The following is a 21,272-nucleotide window of genomic DNA, read 5'->3' as shown; positions in this document are numbered from 1 at the left end:
ACCACTGTTGAGTTTAATCCTTGGTGGTAAGAGCCAGCAGGGATAACTAGCATTTTAAGTAAAGTGCTAGGAGCTTGAAACATGTAAATTTGAAGGAGTTTTGTTCCTCTGCAGATGATTTAAATGTTAAGTACGTCCCCATGCAGGGGATACACGAAATGGAATCTGAAAACTATTATCTCCTGTAGAAATGAACTCTCAATTTACTCACTGCACAGGAAGGGCAGATTCTAGTCATTTTCACTGCCAGCAGGTGCCCTTTCTATGCATAATAGACTTCGAAAGTGTAATTAACACATGAGGACCACTGCTGCCAGTTTTTCTTCAGGTACATGCTGCTCGGGGTTTTCAGGACAACAGTGTAGGCTGTAAGAGCTTTTTACATTGCACTTGAAGATGAGGTGTTCATTGACTTCTGGACAAAGACATGTTAAATGAGGCTGAGTCCAGATCCTGCTGTTGGTATCACAAGTCACGGTGCTTGGGCCCAGAGCCCCCAAGAGCTCTAATGCGGCCTTGTGTAGGAGAGAGACCCATGGACCAAAGCTCCGGGATGCAGTGAATGCGAGGGAAGTATGACGCTGAAATCCCCGCAATTATGTGGAAGACTCTAATTGCACATTCACAAATACAGCAACCAATTATCTGAGCTAACTTTAATTAGAGGTATAATCACAGATTTTAATTATCTGAATAAATCAGTTTAGTACAAATGGTCTGCCCTAAATATTTCCCAAATTAAATTTCTCAACTCCCTTCTCATTTTTGAAGAGGGTGGTAGAGAAAATGCTGGGGCTTTGTATTCGGACAGACCTGGGTTCAAATCTCAATTTCATCTCTTATTAGCTGTATCACCATTAAAAACCTATTTTTTCTCTATGATCTGCAACTGCTTTTTCTGCAAAGTGGGTTTAATTTACCTACTTTGAAGAATGGCTTTAGAGATTAGAGATGTTGGTCATCAAGTGGTACACGGGCCACTTAGTAAACGATGGTTGTTCTTACCGTGGTTATTATAAACATGGGACATGGATTTTGGTTTCCAGAAGGTTTAACTCACATCAAACCTTCTTGCTTCTGCTGCTTTGTGAGCTCAGGGGAAAACTTTATAATTCATCTTTTCTTTCTACCCCTCAGATTGTTTTTATTTTGATTTTTTTTTTTTTTTATTTAACTTGAGTTATTGTATGGTTGTTTTCATTTGCAGCTGTGGCATAAGAATGAAAAGAAAAGAAACAAAAGCAGATGGCAGAGAAAACGAAAGGAGTAAGACATTTCCAGCCCTTATGAATATTTAAAAACATGTGCTGCTGGTTCCTTTCTACTTTAGATCTGTACCATTTTCTTGACTTTGAAAGTGAAAATGAGAATGTTCCCCTACCTTGGCTGATGGCAGCCCTGACCTTGGCCAGTGTTGGGAGAGCCTGCCCGTTTCTGGGACAGAAGGACCAACTTGCTGATGAGAATCTACATTTCCTTTCATTATAATAATCACTCATCTCTTGAGTAGTGTGTGTCAAACTCTTTATAAACATTACTGCAAATCTTCAAAATCAGGCCATAAAGTAAATATTACAAGCTCCATTGTATGGATTAGGAAATTGAACCTCAGAGATATTTGGTGACTTAAACCACTGTCACACAGCTAAGAAATGGTAGAGCTTGCACTTGAAATGTAAGGCCATCTCATATTAAAGCTTTCCTTACTAATATCCTCCAAAGTTTTATTAGAGAGTAAGTTGCACCCATCACCAAGATTCTGTGAAAAAGTTTTTCAGGTAGGCTTCTTGATGACTTGCTAATTACAGACTTAGGTTTTTCATTCAGAAAACGTTTATAGAGCCCTTACTATGTACTGGGCACTATGCTAATTAAATGTTGTTAATAAAAGGTCCCGGTAGAAACCACGTGGTATTTCTCATGTAAATTCCTTTTTCTGCCTTATTCTTCCAGAAGAATAAATAAGGACTAAGTAAGTCCTAAATAAGGACTACAGTCAGTTCCCAAATTGAATTGTGTATTTGGGTTATTCTGGACGCTTGTTAACCCACCTTTGTGACAAAATATTTCCAGAGCAAATCAGGGCAAGTTCGTGTTGTCCCCCGAGGGCCAGCCAGCTCAAGAGGCAAGTTAGTAGCTAACTCCTAATGCCCTCTGAGGACACGATTGAACCACAAAGTTATATCCTATGTGTACGATTAAGGTTTGAATTTTGCATTTGTCTTAGTAAAATGCATTATATTTCCTGACATTTCTAGTCTGGAAGCCATTCTTCCACTCGACGTGGGCATGCTCAAATTCTCTGTGGTAGCTACCAGTTCTAGATCCTTTATCCACGCTGTCTGTCATGTGCTGATCAATCCCCGCATGCTGCTTATGGATTCCATCTAGAGTTTTTAGCAGTCTGGAATGTGCCTGATCGCTGGGTGCTCAGTCCATGTGGATGGAGGGCATCGGTCTGGATACAGCTATGAAGTGACTTCAGGATGACCAGAGCTGGGTCCAGTCGAATCTCTCTATTTTCACTGATTCCATGAGATTTTTCATGGGGAATAAACTGATGCTAAAGGCAGTGGGATTGTTGATATTCTTTGTGACAAAAATAAAAATCAGTAAAGTGTCGTGTGGTGGATACAGAAAAGCTTGGCTTTGTTCTGGCCTCCCCATTTACTAGCTTTGAGGTCCCTGAACCTCTCTGAGCCTACTTTCTCTTCTGTCAAACAATTAATAATAATTACTACGGACACAAAGCAGGTGTCCCATAAGTAGTAGGTACTGTTTTTGTTATTAATAACTACGTATATCCTATGTGTGCTATACGTAGTTATAGTTCTATTCATGGGAATGTATATAAATGGCCCAACAAAATCCAGTTGAAATACACAACCCCCAGGTAGAATGGGAGTAGATTAGGTAGACAGGTGTGGCTAAAATTCTCCTATATATACCAAACTCTGGGATATGTAGGTTTTGTTAAAGATTGAATTCCAGGGGCACCTAGGTGGCTCGGTTAGGCGTCCGACTTCTGCTTAGGTCACAATCTCGTGGTCCATGAGTTCGAGCCCCATGTGGGGCTCTGTGCTGACAGCTCAGGGCATGGAACCTGCTTCAGATTCTGCGTCCTCCCTCTCTCTTTGCCTCTCCCCCCACTTGTGCTCTGTCTCGCTCTCTCAAAAATAATATTTAAAAAAAATTTAAAGAAGATTTAATTCCAATACATGAACAAAGACTGTCATTTCTATTGTGCAGCAAGTAGTTAGGAGTGTTTACTACAACCCTGGCATGGGGCATAGGAAGGTATGTGAAGGAGAAAACAATCCTTCACAAAAGAACTCTGGTCTCTGGGCAAATGAGAGAACAGATTTTTTTTTAAGCTAAGAAGCAGCAAGGGACCAGGACAGGGTGGAACACCACACCAGGAGCTCCTCTGGGAGCAGGACGACGGGGTAAACGCCAGGATTTCAGTTCCAGACAGAAGAAGCAGGGAAGTGGCGTCTGTGGTGTGCCCGATGGGCTGGGAAGTGAACCGTGTGTGTTGGTTGAACAAAAGGAAATTATAGATTTCCAGATAAACGTCTTAGTAAGACTTGACTAAACTTGACCCCTGAGGTTTGAACAGAGATCTGAGTGGTAGACAAGTTAAGTTTTGGGTCCAAATCCTGGCTCTGGTCCCACTGAATACATGTCTTCGAGTGAAATCACATAACCTCTCTGAGCCTCCGTTTCCTCACCCACCGGAGTTTAGCTAAAATTATGGTTCTTTGTGAAAAGCCTGGCAACCTGAAATTTTGTTTACTGTCGGGCATCAGAGCCCTACGTCAAGATGCACGTGCATTTCCTTCAGCAGCACCCAAGACTGAGAATACCGAGAGCCTTTAGAGGAAGTTTTGGACAATTTATAAGTAACGTGTCTTCCTGGTGGAAAAATGGCAGAGAGAAGAGACTGGGCTCTGTGTATTATCGATGCTGTAGATTCTGTAGGAAGCTGTGCCGATCCTGTGGGTTCTATAGGTTCAAGTCCTCCATTTGATTTTAAATTAAAATGTAATTCATATACTGCAAAAATTACTCTTTTGAAAAGTGCACAATTCAGTGGGGTTTTTTTTGTATAGTCACAAGGCTGTGCAGCCATCACTACTATTTCCAGATCCATTTGATTTTTTTATATTTTTTAATGTTTACTTTTGAGAGAGCACAGCAGGGAAAGGGCAGAGAAAGAGTGAGAGAGAGGGAGACAGACTCCAAAGCAGGCTCTAGGCTCTGAGCTGTCAGCACAGAGCCCGATGCGGGGCTCAAACTCACGAACTGTGAGAGCATGACCTGAGCTCAGTGATCAATGGATCATGACCTGGATCCATTAGAAATTTAATACATTCTTTATTGTTAGTAAGGTAATGCATCCTTATTTTAAAATACATATTTTTTTAACCTTCCAAAAGCATACCCAGCAGAAAGCAAATGTTCTGTGAAAATGAGCAGTCCATGTAGGTGGTTGGCATCCGACCCTTCACTTGGCCCCTCCAAGGTGCCCCTGTGTACAGACGTGAGGGATGCAGCAAAGTTAGAGAAGACCTCGTGCCCCTTTACACAGGAATGGCCTTTCCCTGGGGTGGTGGTTGTCCGCTCACCCACCCTCCCAGGGGGCAGCTGTCCTGACGGCAGCTTACCCACCCTGCAGCCCTCCATCTCTGCCGCTGCATCTCCATCGGAGCAACGAACCCGCCTGCTCGTCCTGCTTCCCTTCCCCAGTTTCGGACAAGCCTCCATGGACCATAGCTGGCCCCAACCTCTGCTTATACGACCAAGCCTTGGCCTGACTTTCCACTTCTTGAGACACATTCTGTATTTCAGCCCCACTCCTCCCTGACCTGGAGCCTGTCTTGGACCCAGTACTTAGAAAACTGTGGAGCTTCGGTGGCACAGCATAGTGGTCTCGACAGCAAAAAGATTCCAGACATGTTCCTGGTCACCAGTAGAGGAGGGGCCACAGACCAGGTAGTGCCGTCGTGCCTCAGCAGTGGAGTACGTTACCTCATGGCGGGACCTTGGGGACAGGTGCCCCCACCTCTCTCCATTTTGGGGACAAGGGAGAATACACGGGGCCACCAACCCAGTGCTAGGCTCAGCATAATCTCTCAACCAAAGTGGATTTGTGGTCGCCCTTAAATATTTGAAAGACTGAGAGTCCAGACTAAGAAGTAATTGGATGCTGTGCATCTTGCCATGTGACGTATCTTAGTCCTGGAAAAACCAAAAAAAATTCCCCAACTTGTTATCAATTGCATTTTGAAATTTTACATCAACGAGAGGGGGATTCCTTTCTTTTGATTTATCCATAAACTTCTTTTGCTCTCTGTCTCTCTCTCCTCATTTCTTTCATGCCTCACTCATTCATTCCTGCATTTCTGTGAGAGTCTCACAGGCTGCTGGTGGACCACAACTTGAGATTTCCCTTTGCATCTGGCCCTGGCTGTTATGGTTCTCGTTGAACTCTCTGGGGCATTAGAGAGCCCTGTCTCCTGACCTTTGTTCTGTGATTAACGTCTCCTGCTGCAGCGGTCTCAGCCATGGAGCCCTTCCTGATGTTTTCCAAGTATGTCTCCTTCCGGTAGACTGAGGAGGCACAAAAGGGCGGACCACTTGAGGCTTTGATGTTGACCTTTCCAGGTTTTCATCCAGGCATTACCTTTGCAGCTCATGTATTCGTTCGGGTTGGGTTCTGGGGGCTTAGGGCTCTGAAAGCCATCTCCCCCAAGCCCCAAGGTTACCCCAGGAAGTCACAGGGCCCCACTCAGAAGGGCACTGTCCTCTCTCCGCCCTTTCACACATCAGCTGCAGTGATAGACATGTGTCGCATTAGCAAATCATCTCTAGAGCCCGGCACCGTGCACACCCAGCCCCCCCCCCCCATGGTTGTGAGCCCTGTGTGCTGGCTCCCAAAGCACACGTGAAAGCTGGCAGTCTGTGCCACATCTCCCAGTGTGGGATTGCTCTTGTCTTCTCACGGGTCCTCATCCTGGACTGTGGCTCATAAATCAGGGAGGGCAGAGTGGAAACCAGGCGCGAAGTTAGATACCTTTTCCCCTAAGAGAACCTTGATTAACTCATGGCACTTGTGCCCCTTCTACTTTTCAAGCCGTATTTTCTACCTCTTACCAGCTGTGACCTTTGTCGAGTCACTTAACCTGTTTGAGCTGTAGATTCCTCCGTAAATTATGGAGATCAGCCTTTCAAGACTTGCCGCCATGAAGCAGTGAGATCCGCACCTTGCGTGTTTCCTTAGAGCAATTTACACACATACTCCAATATGCTTTAACTGTAAGTTCCAGATAGGCAGGGACCAGAACTGTTCTGTCTCTCCTCTGTCCCCAGCCCAACGCGATGCCTGACACCTAGTAATAGTTGTTGGTTGACTGACCAGCATATGAGAGACCTGAGCACATAATAAATGTACCATAAGATGTTTTCTCTTTTCTGTCCCCAGTTGTCTTTTTAAAATTCAAGCTCCTGAGCGGCTGGTTTTGTTACGATCCTGTTTCCCTGGTTGGGTGTCAGCAGCTCAGTGTCACAGCCAAATTTGTGGCCCTCCCAGCCAGTGTGCAAAACCTCACCCCAGCTTGCAATTTTTCCCTTTGCCCCTGTTTCCCTTCCTGTTTTTGTTGCCGTTTTAACCTGCTTTAAAGCGTCTTTGGAATGAAAAAAAAGTATCGATTCATTTAAGGTAATAAGGCAAACGGTTTTATTCTGACCGTGAAGTATCTACTTGCTGCTTTATTTTTCAATTACAGTTGTCAAATTACTTATTTTTCTTAAGTTAGCATAATGGTTAAGGGAAGTTTATATTTAGCAGGAGTCGTAGGAAGAGACTTTGAAGTATAGGGGTTTGAGCTGGAATCGCCATTAACTGTGACTACGGGCAGGTTTCTGAGAATCCTTTTTTTAATCTGTAAAATGGATGGTATAAATTGGATTCTTTGGGGATTAAATGAGATAAGGTAGCGAAAGTGTCGTCTACAGCCCTTGGGATTTGGTGTGCACACAGCACAGAGGTGCTCCGCTGAGCCTTTCTTCCATCCTCTGCACAGGGTAGGCTCCGGGAAACAGGAAACAGTGGGGTTCTCCTGTGGCTGACAATCTAGAATAGCCATGCAAATTAACCTGCGCTTTATGCCAAATGGGCAACCCACACAAAAGCCTCTAAATAGGTGTTTGCAACCACTGGGGTTCTCTGAGAAGTGGTGCTCGATGGGTTCACAGGTTCGGGAGGACCTGAAGGGGGCTTGAGGCCCTGGGAACAGTGAATGACTCAGGGCTCAGAGACAGATGGGGAATAAGAGGATTCCTCTTGTGAGGGGAGGTGGGGAGTGGGGTTGATGGGACATGATGTGACATGGCCGCCGAGACTTGGTATGGCTGCCGGCGGGCCCTCAGAAAGCAGATTACGGGACACCTAATCTCCTTCTCCTCCTCCTGCCATTGGCCACGCAAAGGCTGGGCTTCTGGGAAACAGCTTGTCTTGTCTCAGCAGAACAGACTTGGGTTCTGGTCTCTTCCAGCTGTGTGACCTGCATGACCTTCACGTCTTCACCTTTATGGTGGCGGTAGGAGTGGTACCTGCCTCACACTGTTGCTGTGAGGCGCCACTGAGAAAATACCTGGTGAGCCCCTAGCCTGATGCTGGCTCTTGACGGATGTGCGGTAAACGGGGGCTGCACAACGGGGGTTGTGCACGCTGGCCCTTATACTGGCCTGGACGCTGCCCATCTTGTCGCTCTTAGACCGGACGACGATTATGTGCCCTCTCTGCCAAGATGTGCTGTGAGGTCTTCGTTCGAGCTCCTTTTCCCACCTCTTGTCCTTTAACCTGCCCACCCATGCCAGGCCCCGTTATTTCAGACCAGAATTCGAAACCATTTGGCAAGCTGTTATTTACGCTTTTGTTTCTTCTCCAAAAAGGAAAGAAAAGCTCAAATGAATAAGACTTCTTTCAGAGCTTGCCTTTCCTTTGAAAGTAGTGAACTGACGAAAGACTTCTGGGCTCCCCTTTGACGGTCTGTCCGGGATGTGATTAAGGAGATATGTGCCTCCGAGAAGTCCAGTGGACCCCGCTGCATGTGAACCACATGCTGACTTTNCCCCCCCCTGTCCTGGGAAGCTTTGTTTTGTGTCTCTGAGCAGCCAACCTTCTTTTATTAAACCTCACTCTTCCAATTAGTAGCCACTCACCTCAGGGGAACATAATTAAGAGGACTCTAGTTGTCTGGGGAAGGGAATTAAACAAATTGTGGAAGTGCAGTAATCATGAAAGGGGCTGCAAAACCATTCCGAAGTCTGTGGGAGCCGTAGCTGTGTGTAGCCGTGCGGGCAGAAACGGGCCCCTGCGTAGAACTCGCCTGTAAGAAATCTCTTCGCGTCACAGGCCTGAGTTCATAAGAGGATTGGGTGAGTGCCCCCCTTGGTACATTGGCACTTCTTTTGGCTTAAGTACCAAGTGTGTCCCGGGAGACAGCCTGGGCACAGCCATCCAGCAGCACCAGGTATGAACTGTGGATTCACTATTTACTAGCTGTGTGACCTTGGGCAAGTTACTTCACCTTTCTGAGCCTGTTCCCCAGACTGAAAATGTGGGTAATAGCGCTGCCTTGCAGAGTTGTCTTGGGAATTATGTGTAAATAATGCCTAAAAGCAGCTGGGTTATAGTAGCTCGATAAATATTAGTTCCTTTTCCCCTTAGTAGGATTCAAATTAAACATACCTCTCAGGTAAAGGTCATTACATTGTCACTGCCTTGACACCAGCTTTCCTTTGCAGGGAAGAAGGAAGAAAGAATAGTTTTTATTCTTCCAGAATGTAACTGATGAAGTCAGATAGTGCAGTGATTCCCAGAGAACAAAGGCCTAATGGAGACATACACTATTCTGCTATTCAGAGACGTACAATGCATCCCACAGTTGCTGTCAGCCATAGGGCAGTTGTGACACAGTTGTCATGGCCTGCCTCTGTATGAACTTGGTCATAGCTGTTAATATCACCGCTTTAATTATGTGCATTATTGGTTCTGCACGTGTTGTGTCCAAATGCCATTTAAAGTGGCTTCAAAATCGCACTTAGAATCTCCATTAAAATATAAAGTCACTGAACGCTGAAAGGCACCAACAGCAGAGAAGCATGGTATTCATTTGCTGTTAGTTAAACAGATGTTTGCATTGCTGTGTTCTTGAGAAGCAACAGACAAGTTCTTTTGGGGACCTAATAAAGGAAGATAGATTCTAGATGAAGTTTGATTATGTCTTGTTACCCAGATACCCTTGCAAATACAGAGACATTGGTGACTGAATCACAAAATGATACAGAATGGTCGAACACCAAATATGAAGGAGTTTTTTAAGAGTCGTTTAAACAAATTTGTTTTGCTGTATTTGCCTTTTAACGTGTGCTCAAGAGGGTTAAGTGGTTTTGAAAGTTTGTCATTCTAAGTGGTAAGAAAGTAACGAATTCTAGTATAGTTGTGATTTTTTGCATTCTTGGTGGCTCTATAAAACCAAGAGTAAAGGTTGCCTTCCTACAAAAGTGTTAAGCAACCTCCTGAACTCAGTAAATAGATGGCGACAAGAGGGTGTGCTTGGAGTCAGAACCCCGTGTATCGACATGATGTATATCAAGTACCTCACACTCGTCATGGAGTCATGACTGTCCTCACCAGGGCTTTGCCAGATACCCTTCAGAACCAGGAATAGGAAACCATTCTTTGGACGCTCAGAGAATGGGTCCAGTGGGACCAGCCATGTCAGGGACTCAAAGAGAACTCATCTAGACGTGAGAGGTTACTGAGACTACTAGGTGCTACTCCCATGCCTGGCACTTCGTGAGTTATCTCTGACCCTTACAGTAGCCCTGAAACATTCCCACCAGGACAGATCCTACCCGTTTATTTATTTACTTGCTTATTATTAAAAATTTTTTTTTCCTTTTTAATGTTTATTTATCTTTGAGAGAAACAGACAGACACCAAACTTGAGTGGGTGAGGGGCAGAGAGAAAGGAAAACACAGAATCTGAACTCGAACTCATAAACCACGAGATCATGACCTCAGCCACCTAGATGCCCCAGTCCTGCCCTTTTAGAAAACACATTGCCAAAACATAACAAAAGATGTAAGAAAACAGCCCTGCCCTTTAATTTAGTGATTCCGTGATTGGGAATTCATGCACACCAGGTGGTTCTTTTTCATCATGTTACTTACAGTGAAAAGTTGGAAGCAACTTCATGTAACTCTGGAAATAGGGGGCAGTAAATGATGGCACATTCATACTTGGTGGAATATTACACAGTCTTCAATCACAAAGATTGTAGTCTAACATGAAAAACATTAGTGTGGCAACTGAGAAAACAATAACATTATATGCACTCTGTAATTTCAAAGATAGAAATATGTTCATTTTTGAGGGTCAGTGTTGGGTGAGAAAAATGTGAAAACAAAAGTAGCATTCAGGTGATGTGATCCCCTCACCCCTAAATTTCTCCTTACCATAAAAAGCCAAAGCAAAGAAGTTTCCAAAGAAAACTAGTCAGTAGTTACGGTAACTGTAGAGGTTTATGGAGAATAGAAACTTTCAGGACCCACCTAGAATTACCCAGTTACATATTTGCTACATTGAGATGTTAAAGAGACTCTGGATTTCTTTCTTTTTTTTTTTTTCTTTCCATTTTTCCTCTCCCCACTTAGAATTTGTAATTAGTATCTTTGCCTAGCAAAAATGCAGTCAATTCAGAGACGTATTTGAGGCTTTGTAAGCAAATGATGACAGTGTAAAAGGTATTTGTCTAAATTTGCATTTATACAAAAGCTGGGGCTGCTGTGATTTCAGAGTAAATGTGCTTTCAATATTTTCTAAATACAGAGCTGTTGTAACCCTAACAATACTTGGCTAAGAAATTGCACTTCTATGATAGGCTGTAATTACTCCTTGGAAAATTATTGTGCTTAAAAAAAAGTGCCTACCAATGATACCTGAAGGGTGAGTCTCACTTTGTCCCTTTTTGCATCTGTAGTCACTTTTGCAAGATTGCTGTTTCTCTCTTTCAAAATATCACTGCTTTTCAGGACAAAAGGGCATGGCATTAAAACCTATGTATTTAAAATTCTAGAAAGCGTTTCTTTTTAAGGTAAGAGCCTTGAGTTGTGCAGAGACTTGCACCATATTTACTTCCACCTTTTCCTCACAGTCGTTTGGATGGTCTTTTTCTGTACATTAACTCATCGGCTGAAATTTCGTTTCTGAAATTCTAATTAAAACCCCCGTGTCATTTGTCAATTGCATGATTCAATGCAGGAGCTGGAAAAGTCGATCAGATTTGGTTAAATATTACGGACTGTGGTTTCTCCTCCCTTCTGTGTGTTAGGCTGTGCCGCCGGACAAATTAATAAGTGGCCATTTTTCTGGAATTCTGCACTCTTCCTGCTTCCTTTCATTACATTAGGCAAGGTTCCACTAGATGAGACATTTGCAGTCTTAAGACTTCCTGCCAGGGTTCAGACTTTGTATTTTTGACATTGAAGCTGTCGTGTTCCTGAAGCTACTTAATTAGAAACACATTCATTTCAGTGTACACTGGGAAAAGCTTGAACAGCCTAGCCCGGCACACTGGGAAGCTCGAGCATTTGTGTAGCCGGCAGCTAAACTAATGGTTTACAGTTTAAGGGGAAAAAATATCACAGGGCATTTCCTTGCCCCTAGAAGCGAAGAGAAGCTGAATGTGCACAGCAGATACCTTTTTTTTTTTTCAAAAGGAGAGAGGAAGAAGAAGAAAGCAAAGAAAAGACAACTCCACTTTCAGTGCAGTTGTGTGTATAATTCTTTCTTTGGCTATTATCAAATACAAAAGTCTTCTAGAAGAATAGTTCCCAAACTGTGCTGCTAATATTCAAGTCTGTTTTACAGGCTCCCAAGATATATCACTGCTGAGATCTGTAGTGAGGAGGACATTTTATATTCTGGGGAAGGATTTTTCTTGAAGAATTTTATTTGTTGAATGGTAATGAGGGAATTGTGCCCTCTCTTATTTTTAAATGTTTGAGCAATTTAAAAATGCACATCTGATGTTTAAAAACCTTCATTCCCTATCTATTGCTTTCAGGATAAAGCCTAAACTCTTTAGTATTCAAGTGGAAGCATCCCTCTCCTTTCTCATTTCTTACCCACTCTGGTTCCCCCAACGCTGTCCCCAAGAAAGCCATGCTTGTAGATGCACATCCACTCTCCTGGCTGCCCCAGAGGAAAGGTGCATGGTCACCTTGGTCTGAGCCAGGTGCCTTTCCTCTAGGCCCAAGAATACTCTTGACCTTTCACAGAGTGGGTGTCACATACTGGAGAGACAAATGGAAAAGGTGCCACTCACACTCTGTTCCTCCTACTTCCTGACTGCCCTCCCCAGGAAATACATGCATGGGAGGTGGGCCCAGGGATTTTAGGTTCAGTATGATGAAGTCAGCGTGGCCTAGAAGGAACTTCAGAGCCACCCCAGTTTTGATGCTCCCTGTGTTTTGTGGCATTAGACAAGTGATTTCAGCTCTCGGGGGGTATTCTCTCCTCTGTAAACTGGGGATAATATCTGCCTGATGGCCTTGTTGGTGTGGATTAGGAAAGATGGATCTACAGTTCCTCACATAATGCCTAGCACATTTATTATTGGTAAGTAGCATCATAAATTATAATGTGTGCGAGCGTGCGCATGCGTGCGCACACACACACACGCACGCGCACACACACGCACGCACACACTCCTGAAACCAAAGGAAATCAGTCCATAATGCCCAGGTTTTAAGAGCTTTGGAGTTGGGTTCTCATCTTCTGCTCATTTGATGGCTTAGGGAACCATTGCCCTGTGAATGAAGCAGTTGGAAGGGTTATGTGAATTGTAGCGTCACTGGGTGGTGTGTGTACAGTCGGGGAGGGGAGGCTTGCTCGAACTGTCCCCTGTACTTAAGCCAGTCAGAATGGACAGTTAGATCACATCTCTTGATGTCAGAAGGAAACAGCAAATTAAAAAAAAAAATCAGTCTCCTTTGAAACCTTCCGTTCAACCTTGTTAACTGCCTTCCGTTCAACCTTGTTAACTGCTTTTTCTGTGGTAATTGTGGCGATACTAGTGTCCGTTTGTGCCAGGAACTATACTAATCGCTCGGCACATATGTTCTCTCATTCTGATCGCAAGCTGCCGGTTTGATCCCAGTATCCCATTTTAAAGATAAGGCAACTGAGGCTGTGTGGTCACATAGCTGCTCCTTAGAGATTAATGCCAAGGTCCATGCTCTTCCCACCACCCATGCTGCCTCTAATGCCGCCCAGGTTTCGAAATTCTTCTGAAGTTTCTAGGCTTGGGAACAAAATGTCACATTAGGATTTTTGTTGTGAAAGGAAATGTAACTGTGCATACGTTTATTAAAACAGTTTTTCTCCAAATAGTGAACCATCTGTAATTTTCTGTCAGAAGCAACAGACATTAAAGCAGCTGTGTGTCTCTGTTTCTCTTCACAGTGCTCCCATGCCCTACCTCATAGGAATCCATTTAAGTTTATTGGAGGTAAGTTGGCGCCTTTCCTCCCCAGATCTCTCTCCTCGCGGCTTTGTTTTGCTACGTGGCAGTGGAAAAGACACGGCCTCAGGATTCACAGCTCGGCACACGGGAGCGTGTCAAACCAACACCTCATGCCCAGCCCCCTCCCAGGTGCACAGAGCTGAGCAGTCCGTGGAGACCCTTTCCGCTGGGCTCCGTTTTCCAGTGTTTTCCCCGCTTTGCTTGGAGATTGGCAGTTTCCACGGGTGAGGGAGTGAGGTTCAAAGAGGCAGGAGGAAAGGTTCTTCAAGGGTTTGAACGAGGGAAGGGAAATTGTTTGCTCTTCAAAATGATGTCGATTACAAATGACTCTAACGGTACTAGATTTTTATTGTCGAAAACGTGGTGTAAAAAAGTAGGTAGACGTATAAAGAAGAAAGTTAAAAGGTATCCACAATACCATTATTCCAGACTCAACATACTATTAGCATTTTATTATTCTTCCTCCTCGTCTGTATTCTGTGAATATATATTTTGTATAAATATGCATAACTGATATATATGTTTTACATATATATATAATTTTATGTCTCTTTCACTTAATATTATGGCATGGAGATTTCTACATATTTTTAATCCACTCTCAACAAGAATACTTTTTAATTTGTTGCCTGTCAGCCCACTGTTTGGATATACCACAACCTAACCATTTTCCTATTACTGTGGGACACTTAGGTTGTTTATCATTTTTCCCTATTGTAAATAGCATTTCAGGGAACATCTTTATGCATAAGGCTTTCTCCGCATCCTGACTTATTTCTTTAGCACAGAACCCCCCAAAGTAAAAATGCTTGGTCAAAGCTAGGAATCTGGTGCCAGATTGCTTTCTGCATGGCTGTACCAATTAGATAGCAGTTCTTTTAAAGGGCTTTTGTGCGCTTTTGTACATGCCATTGGTTTGTACACATGAACCTTAAGCTTTTCCCTCCTCGAGAGAGAGCTTAAATTTGTACTAGAGCAAAACAGGGTGGGAGGTGGGGGGCTTGCCTGTTTTGCACAGGAGATAAGCTCCCAGAGGGAAAATCTAGAGCCCTGTCCGTCTGTGATGATGCTTAGCATGTCTTAAAGGAAGTGCTACTTCTCTTCTTCTGTTGCCTTCATTTCACGTCGACGAGGACCACCTGCTTCTCCACTAACTGTTGCACACTGCGCTATTGTGCTTACGAAAATGAAACAAGTTGGTTATCGAAAAACCTGTTTGTTTGACATTGAGAATCTTGATCAAAATAGACCACAGAAATCTGCTCAAATTTCTAATTTGACAGGACGGCCATGTGGCTCCTGCATTCTGTTAACAGTTCCTCCTTGTCATCACCCAGCCCTGAGCACATACAGTACACAGTTTATGGACGATCTCGGATGGTGTATTTAGATCAGATTGAAGAGATTTCTTCTGTGTTTTACCTTTGTTTGTCAAGTTTAGGGGTATATTCAAGGCTCCTGTGTGAAAAATTGAAAGTGAATACTTTTCTAACCGACCTTTCCTGCCAATCGCTGCAGAGTTTGAAACACAAATCTAAAGACCATTTGGTCTATCAGAGTCCACAGCTCTTTCCTGCCCCTCCTCCTGCCTTCCAGGCTGTTTCCCCACACGCTTTTTCAGACTCCTTTTCATGTCTCTTTACCTTCAGCGTTGTCCACGTTTCTAGTCCCAGCTTGCTTTTCTTCTCCACATGCCCTCTAGTTATCTCTTATAAGGCTTTGGCTTCAGCTACCAAGGTGGTATCCGTGACTCTCAGCTCTGAGTCTAACACTGGCGTCTTTCTCGGAACTTCAGATGCAAAGTTTCAAGTGCTGATGGATTGTCACCTAATGTACTACAGGTGTCTCAGACCCAGTCTCCCTGAGACAATGCATTATGAGTACACACACACACACACACACACACACACACACGACCTTCCCGTGTTCCGGGTCTCCGTGAGTGGCACCATTGCCCACCGAGTTACCAGAACCAGAGCGGGACACACCAAGCATGGCCGAGTTCTCCTCTCTTCTTCATTCTTTCTCTTGAAATAATCACCAAGTCTTTCACGTATCTCTCCCCCTGTTCCTTCCTCACTGCCTTCGTTGACCTTTTTCTTTGCTTTTTTGGATTCCTCTGAAGCCTTATTCATTCATTTGATAAGCAAAATGAAGGCCTCTATGTTCCAAACATTTTGTAGGCTGTGGAGGGATGAAGATGGACGTGAAACTCAGACCAAAGTCCTGACACGTGGCGGAGTGCCTCCTGTGCCCTGCCTTCGTCACTGTACCTCCGTGGCCTGCATTCCAGTCTCTTTCTGCCCTCCCCCACATTCTGCTGTCTCCATTGCTGTCCCTCACTGTCCCTTGCTGGTCTGTGCTTTCCCTGATCCATAAGCACACCCACATCCTTCCTCAACACCCCCTCTCCCCCAGCTAAGCCTGCCCTTTTCCAGCTCTTCCCAGAAGTTCTCAGTTGTCATCTTCCACTTACTATACCTCTTGTCCTGGATGACAGCTGTCTGCTGCTCTGTCCTCTCTGTCATCCCTAGAAGTATGAGTTCTTTGAGAACAAAGACTGTGCTTCATTCATGTGGTGGCCTCAGCACCTAGCAGGATGCCAGGCAGCTACTTTCTGAAGAGAAGGACTGAGCACATGCTTGGAAAACTGGAATCCGGAACACAGAGTCTCCAGGAGGCATCACTGTTTCAGGGAACCCTACACTATCAGTTTGCCTGAAGATGCAGTACACTTTTCACTTTTTATATGATCATAAGGAATTCTTGAAAAGACCTCTGGTAGTAAAACATGCAACGCAAAATCTATGTATTCTGAAGCTAAAACCTGAGACAGTTTTGTGTTCAGGTGAATGGGTGCAAGTCCACTCTCCTTCCTCAGCCTTTGAAGGGTTTTCAAGTGAGAAGGTTCAGGAAGCATTGGGCAAGATAAACCTTAGACCTGTTTGACTGAAGTTGGGGAGAGGGGTTTGCCATGCTGAACTCTTGCATGATCAGCAGTAAAAGCAAAAGCAGTAGTTTCCCCATGCTTGAGGCCAGCTAAGCCACTTTCCCAACAAAGTCGTGTTTCCTGGGTGTGTTGGGTGGCTGTGAACTACCAAACCATGGAATTTAGTCTCTTCATCTCCTCCCGTGGATTTCAGCTCATACTCGGAATGCTCTAGTCATTCTTTTTGTTTGGATTTATCTGGTTCTATTATACTCTTCAAGGGAGAGAACTGCTTCCGTGAGATTTCTTCCAGGAACCAAGGGCTATAATGCTTGGGGAGGAGCTCATACCTGGGGCCAAAGGAAAGCTCTTTAAGGAAGGAGCTCGGGAAGGCCCATCTCCTCTCGCACACTAGTTTTCTTACTGGCAATTCAGCAAAAGGCTTATTTTTGACTGTCTTGTTATTTTTTCTTGAAAGCTATAGGCACCTTATTATGCCTTTGCATATGTGCCAGAATTTTTTAAACTTCAAATGAATGTGGCAGATGTTCATAAAAGTTTAGAAAAAGCTACCATAGGAAGACTTTTTAACCATTTTTATGACACTCAAATTTGTTGCACAAAAGGAAATATAAATTATAACCTAGTGTTCTCATTTGAAAAAAGGTTATTTTGGGGAAAGACCTCATTCTGGTCTTCCTGCCCTAACAGGGTGCCCTTGCTATTTGTTAAGTGGTAAGCCAGTCACCTTAAAGAGTCTGCCTTCCTTCTAAAGTAACAAGTTTATAGTCAGTCCTGCTTCTTACCCCTCCTCCCACCTTTTTATATTCTTTCTCTCCTTTAAGCAGACATTAATTTGAGGCTAGTGGTAAGTTAGCAGAATAGCCAAGGGTATTGGCATGGACCTAGTTTCTTCTTGGAGAGAGTGATCTTGTTATAGCTGGCAGCTAGGAAGTACCGAGCCGTGGCCAGATTCCATAGTGCCTGTTTCCTTTCATTCTCTCAACCTCAGTTCAGTTCAGGAGACGTTTTTGCCGGCTCCCTCTTGTGTGCCATGGCTGGTAGCAGGTGCCAGGTCACATCTGGTGGATGATGCTTCTCCCATTTGATAAATGAAGACTTTCCAAGCTTTACAAACGGTGCTTTGTGTACAGGCCTCAGAGTGACACGAGGGATGTAGGCTGAGTATCATATGTATGTATCATTCCTGGTGGCAGAATGGTCAGGAGGGAGGAAGGAACAGGCGAGAGCTATGACGTGATTGCAGACAGAGGCTCAGATTAGCCTGGATATCACGCTCCACCTGCACACAGAGGCAGTGAGGTGTAGTGGTTAGAGCGTGGCCTCTGGATTTTAGCTCCCCAAACTTCCTGCTTCTACGATCTTGGACAAGGTAATTGACCTCTTACTCTCTGTTGTCTTACCTATGAAACTGGGACAGTGACCCTATCTCCCATACAGGATTGTTGGGAGATCCAGAGAGGTGATGCTTAATGAAGGCCTCACACAGTGCCTGGCACATGAAGAGTTCAACAGAGATCAACAACCTTTGCTATTTTTATTTCCTCAGTGGCCTTAAAGCCATTTACATGGTTAAGTCGGTGGCTTTGAAAGCGTGTTTCAGAGACTCTTAGGTTAGCAGAGTCATTATCTTCATTACCTAGGGAAGGAGAGTGTCAGCAATGTCGGTTTGTGCTTTCCCTATTTTCTCCTGGTTTGCAGTGCTAGAGACACTATTTCGGGGATGGGAGCGTCCTTTTGTAGAATTTGAATGCACTTTTGACCCTCTGCTTGACCATTCTCCTGCTGTAGTAATTTCGGGCAAGATACTTTGGCTCTCTGTCTCTCCCTTTCTTCATCTGTAATAGCCCACCTTTTAGGATCATGGTAAGGATCAAATACATGAGTCTTTTGTGTGTCCAGCATACACGTGTGCCCGGCCTGTGCTGGGCACACGGTCCACATCCCCTTCTACAGTGATGTTTTGAGAGCCTTCTGAGTACCAGCTACTGCCTCGTACTAGGAGTTAAGTACAAAATGGTGAGTGTCGCATAAGACCTGCCTTCACAGGGTTTTGTCTAGAGCAGATGCAGCAAACAGAAAGTAATGGCAGTGAATTTTGGAGGCCTTGGGTCTGGTAGGGAAGACACCAACACTAGCCATGAGGGCTGGTCCTCTGACGGGAAGGGAATACCTAAACCGAAACCAGGAAAACCAGAAACGTCTGCAGAGACTTAAAACGAGCACCATGGAGCTCTCCAGGAAGTGGGAGCAGTTGAGTGTGACGGGAGTGCAGAGCCGAAGGGAGAGAGCAGAGCTGAGGTAGGCAGGCAAGGACCAGGCCATCCAGGGCCTTGTAAGCCTTGTTAAAGAGTTTGAACTTTATAGGGCAATGGAGAGCCATTGAAGTGTGTAAATAGGGGAGGGACATGGTCAGGCCCTCTCCTTCTGGGCCATTAGAAACACAGTCCTTCTATATAAAATGCTTGGAAACTGCTTAACCATGTTAATAAAGTAAATTGATATTTATAAAGATCAAGGTAATTCTTAAGTAAATTACACACCACAACCATATATATAAAATTCAGATGTGTTGGCATCCCAAACCCAAGCTTCCGAATGGCTCCCTTGCCACCATGCCGAGGAGGAGGTGTTTGTAGCGATGACTTTCTTCGAGGGTTTAAGCACCACTTTTACTAGATTCTGTCTTTTCCTCTCTGTTTCTAAGTACTTTTTATGAATTAAATATTCTTTCTACAGCCCAGTTTGAGGATATAAATTTACTTTTTAATCCATTAAATGTTTGTTTATGGGTTGGGGGGAAGCATGTGCCAGTGTGATGAGCAGGGAAGGGCAGAGAGTGAGAGAGGGAGACAGAGAATCCCAAGCAGGCTCCGAGCTGTCAGCACAGAGCCCGACGCAGGGCTGGACATCATGACCTGAGCCGAAGTTGGACGCTCAACCGAGCCACCCAGGCGCCCAGAGGATAGACATTTAGACCGTATGCTAAATGATAGGACTGGCAGTAGGAACAGGGGGAACGGGACCCAGAAACCAATTCACCAGCCCCCAGCTACCTCTCTCACCATTGTAATTTCGAGAAGCAGATGATGGGTACATGAGGGCACTAGCCAGGCTCACGGACTTCCATTTTCTTTCTCACCATCCTCTACCTGGGGATGTCTGGTGGGAGCTCCTAGAAAGACGCCTGATTTTGCAGATGCAGCAGGTGCCTGGCACAGCACTGGGCTACCACCCCCTGGGGCCATACCCAGGTGCCAAGGCAGAGCTCCTTCCTGTCTCTGGGAGCCAGAGGGGCTCCTGGTGCAAGTATCGGCTTTTCACACAAAATAACAGGATTTACTTATTTACAGAAAAGAAAAATAACCTTCCCCCCCCCACACCTTTGCATCTCAAAGAATCTGAATTTCTGTCAAATGAGTAGGCACAATTTTAACTAGTTTTTCCTTTTCATTTTTTCCCCTCAGCATAGAAAGTCTTTAATCCTTTTTTTAAAAATAGATATATATCTATCTTTAAACAGTTTCATAGTGAGTGGAGAAGAGTGTGTCCTGTTTACTATTGTGCCATTTGCTTCTTCGCAGGGTTCCACAGGTAACAGTAGTAAGATGTAGTTCACACTTGTTAATGCCAAGATTGATGCAAAGCTCGGAACAGTTCTATTCGGATGTAAGTGGTGACTTGTATATGAATCCTCACAGGAATTAGGAAATGCCATGTGAGATTTATTTGTTAGGGCTAAGTAGTCCTATTCCTGCTTTGTAAGAAGGTGACATTTGCATGAAGAATTCCACCTGGGAGTTTCAGTCACGGACTCGTGGGGAGAGCTTTGGCGAGAGAGGCCCAGCGTCGGGACGTCTCCTGAGCCCTTGCTCACCACCGAGCACTGTGCCGGGTCCTTTCCTTGCTTTCTCTTTGGAGCATTGCTCAGAATCTCTCTGCCGGGAAGGGCAGTCCATATTTGCAAGTGGGGAAGCTGAAGCTCAGGTAAAAGAATTTCCATCTAGTCCCTCAGCTATGATGGGTTCGTGGGGACCCGGAGCCTCTGCCCGGGGTGCTGTCTCACCAGGCTGGGTGGATCATGCCTGGCCCTGCCTCAGTCTTGGGCAGAGCCCCCAACTTCACCTGAGCTTTTCCTTCTCAGGGGTGGCTTCTATGCCGTGCACGGGGGACTGTGGCGAAGGGACCCAGAAGGTGGTGTCTGGCAATCTCATGTGTGTCCAGAGAAGAGCTCTGGCTACACTTGGACCTGGGGCTGGGGTGCTTAGCCTCTCCACGACTTTACTCTCTCAGCAGTAAAATTAAGATTATATCCTCTATCTCAAGGAGTTGTGGGGATTCAGTGATATCATGGATGTGAAGAGCTTTTTAAAAATGCTGCATCAAACACGATTGTTTGTGGAGTCAGGGGCAAAGTTTAGGTCACTTGCCAGCGTTTGCTTTATCATGTAAACAAAAGTAATTAGACAATCGTGTGGCTTTGCTGGAATTAGTGTACTATTTGTTATCCTGCAGAATCATCACCTGTGAGTCTCTGTCCCACACACAGCATTCAGAGTGACAGTTCAGAAGCTCCGGTCACCTTGGGGCCTGAAGGAGGTCCTGGGTTTCCGCGGGAAGCTCTCTCCTCTTCACAACAGCTTCTACTTTTACAATGAGTGTGGTTGTTTTTGGTTTTGAATTTTTTTTATTTTTTAAAACATTCTTTATTTTAGAAAGCACG

The 21,272-nt window shown here is 44.6% G+C and overlaps 1 protein-coding gene across 6 annotated transcripts in view; it reads left to right on the top strand.

Annotated features, from left to right (window-relative positions):
- DENND1A (DENN domain containing 1A) overlaps positions 1-21,272 on the top strand; it is a 917,228-nt gene that overhangs the window by 704,617 nt on the left and 191,339 nt on the right. For all 6 annotated transcript variants that reach the window (XM_077768204.1, XM_077768202.1, XM_077768203.1 and 3 more), the window contains exon 10: positions 13,539-13,584. In XM_077768204.1, the coding sequence (XP_077624330.1) occupies positions 13,539-13,584 (46 nt within the window). The remainder of the gene's footprint in view (positions 1-13,538; positions 13,585-21,272) is intronic.

Source organism: Crocuta crocuta, unplaced genomic scaffold, assembly GCF_008692635.1.
Source record: "Crocuta crocuta isolate KB4526 unplaced genomic scaffold, BGI_CrCroc_1.0 scaffold35, whole genome shotgun sequence".
NCBI lineage: Eukaryota > Metazoa > Chordata > Mammalia > Carnivora > Hyaenidae > Crocuta > Crocuta crocuta.
This window is presented reverse-complemented; position numbering and strand designations above follow the sequence as displayed.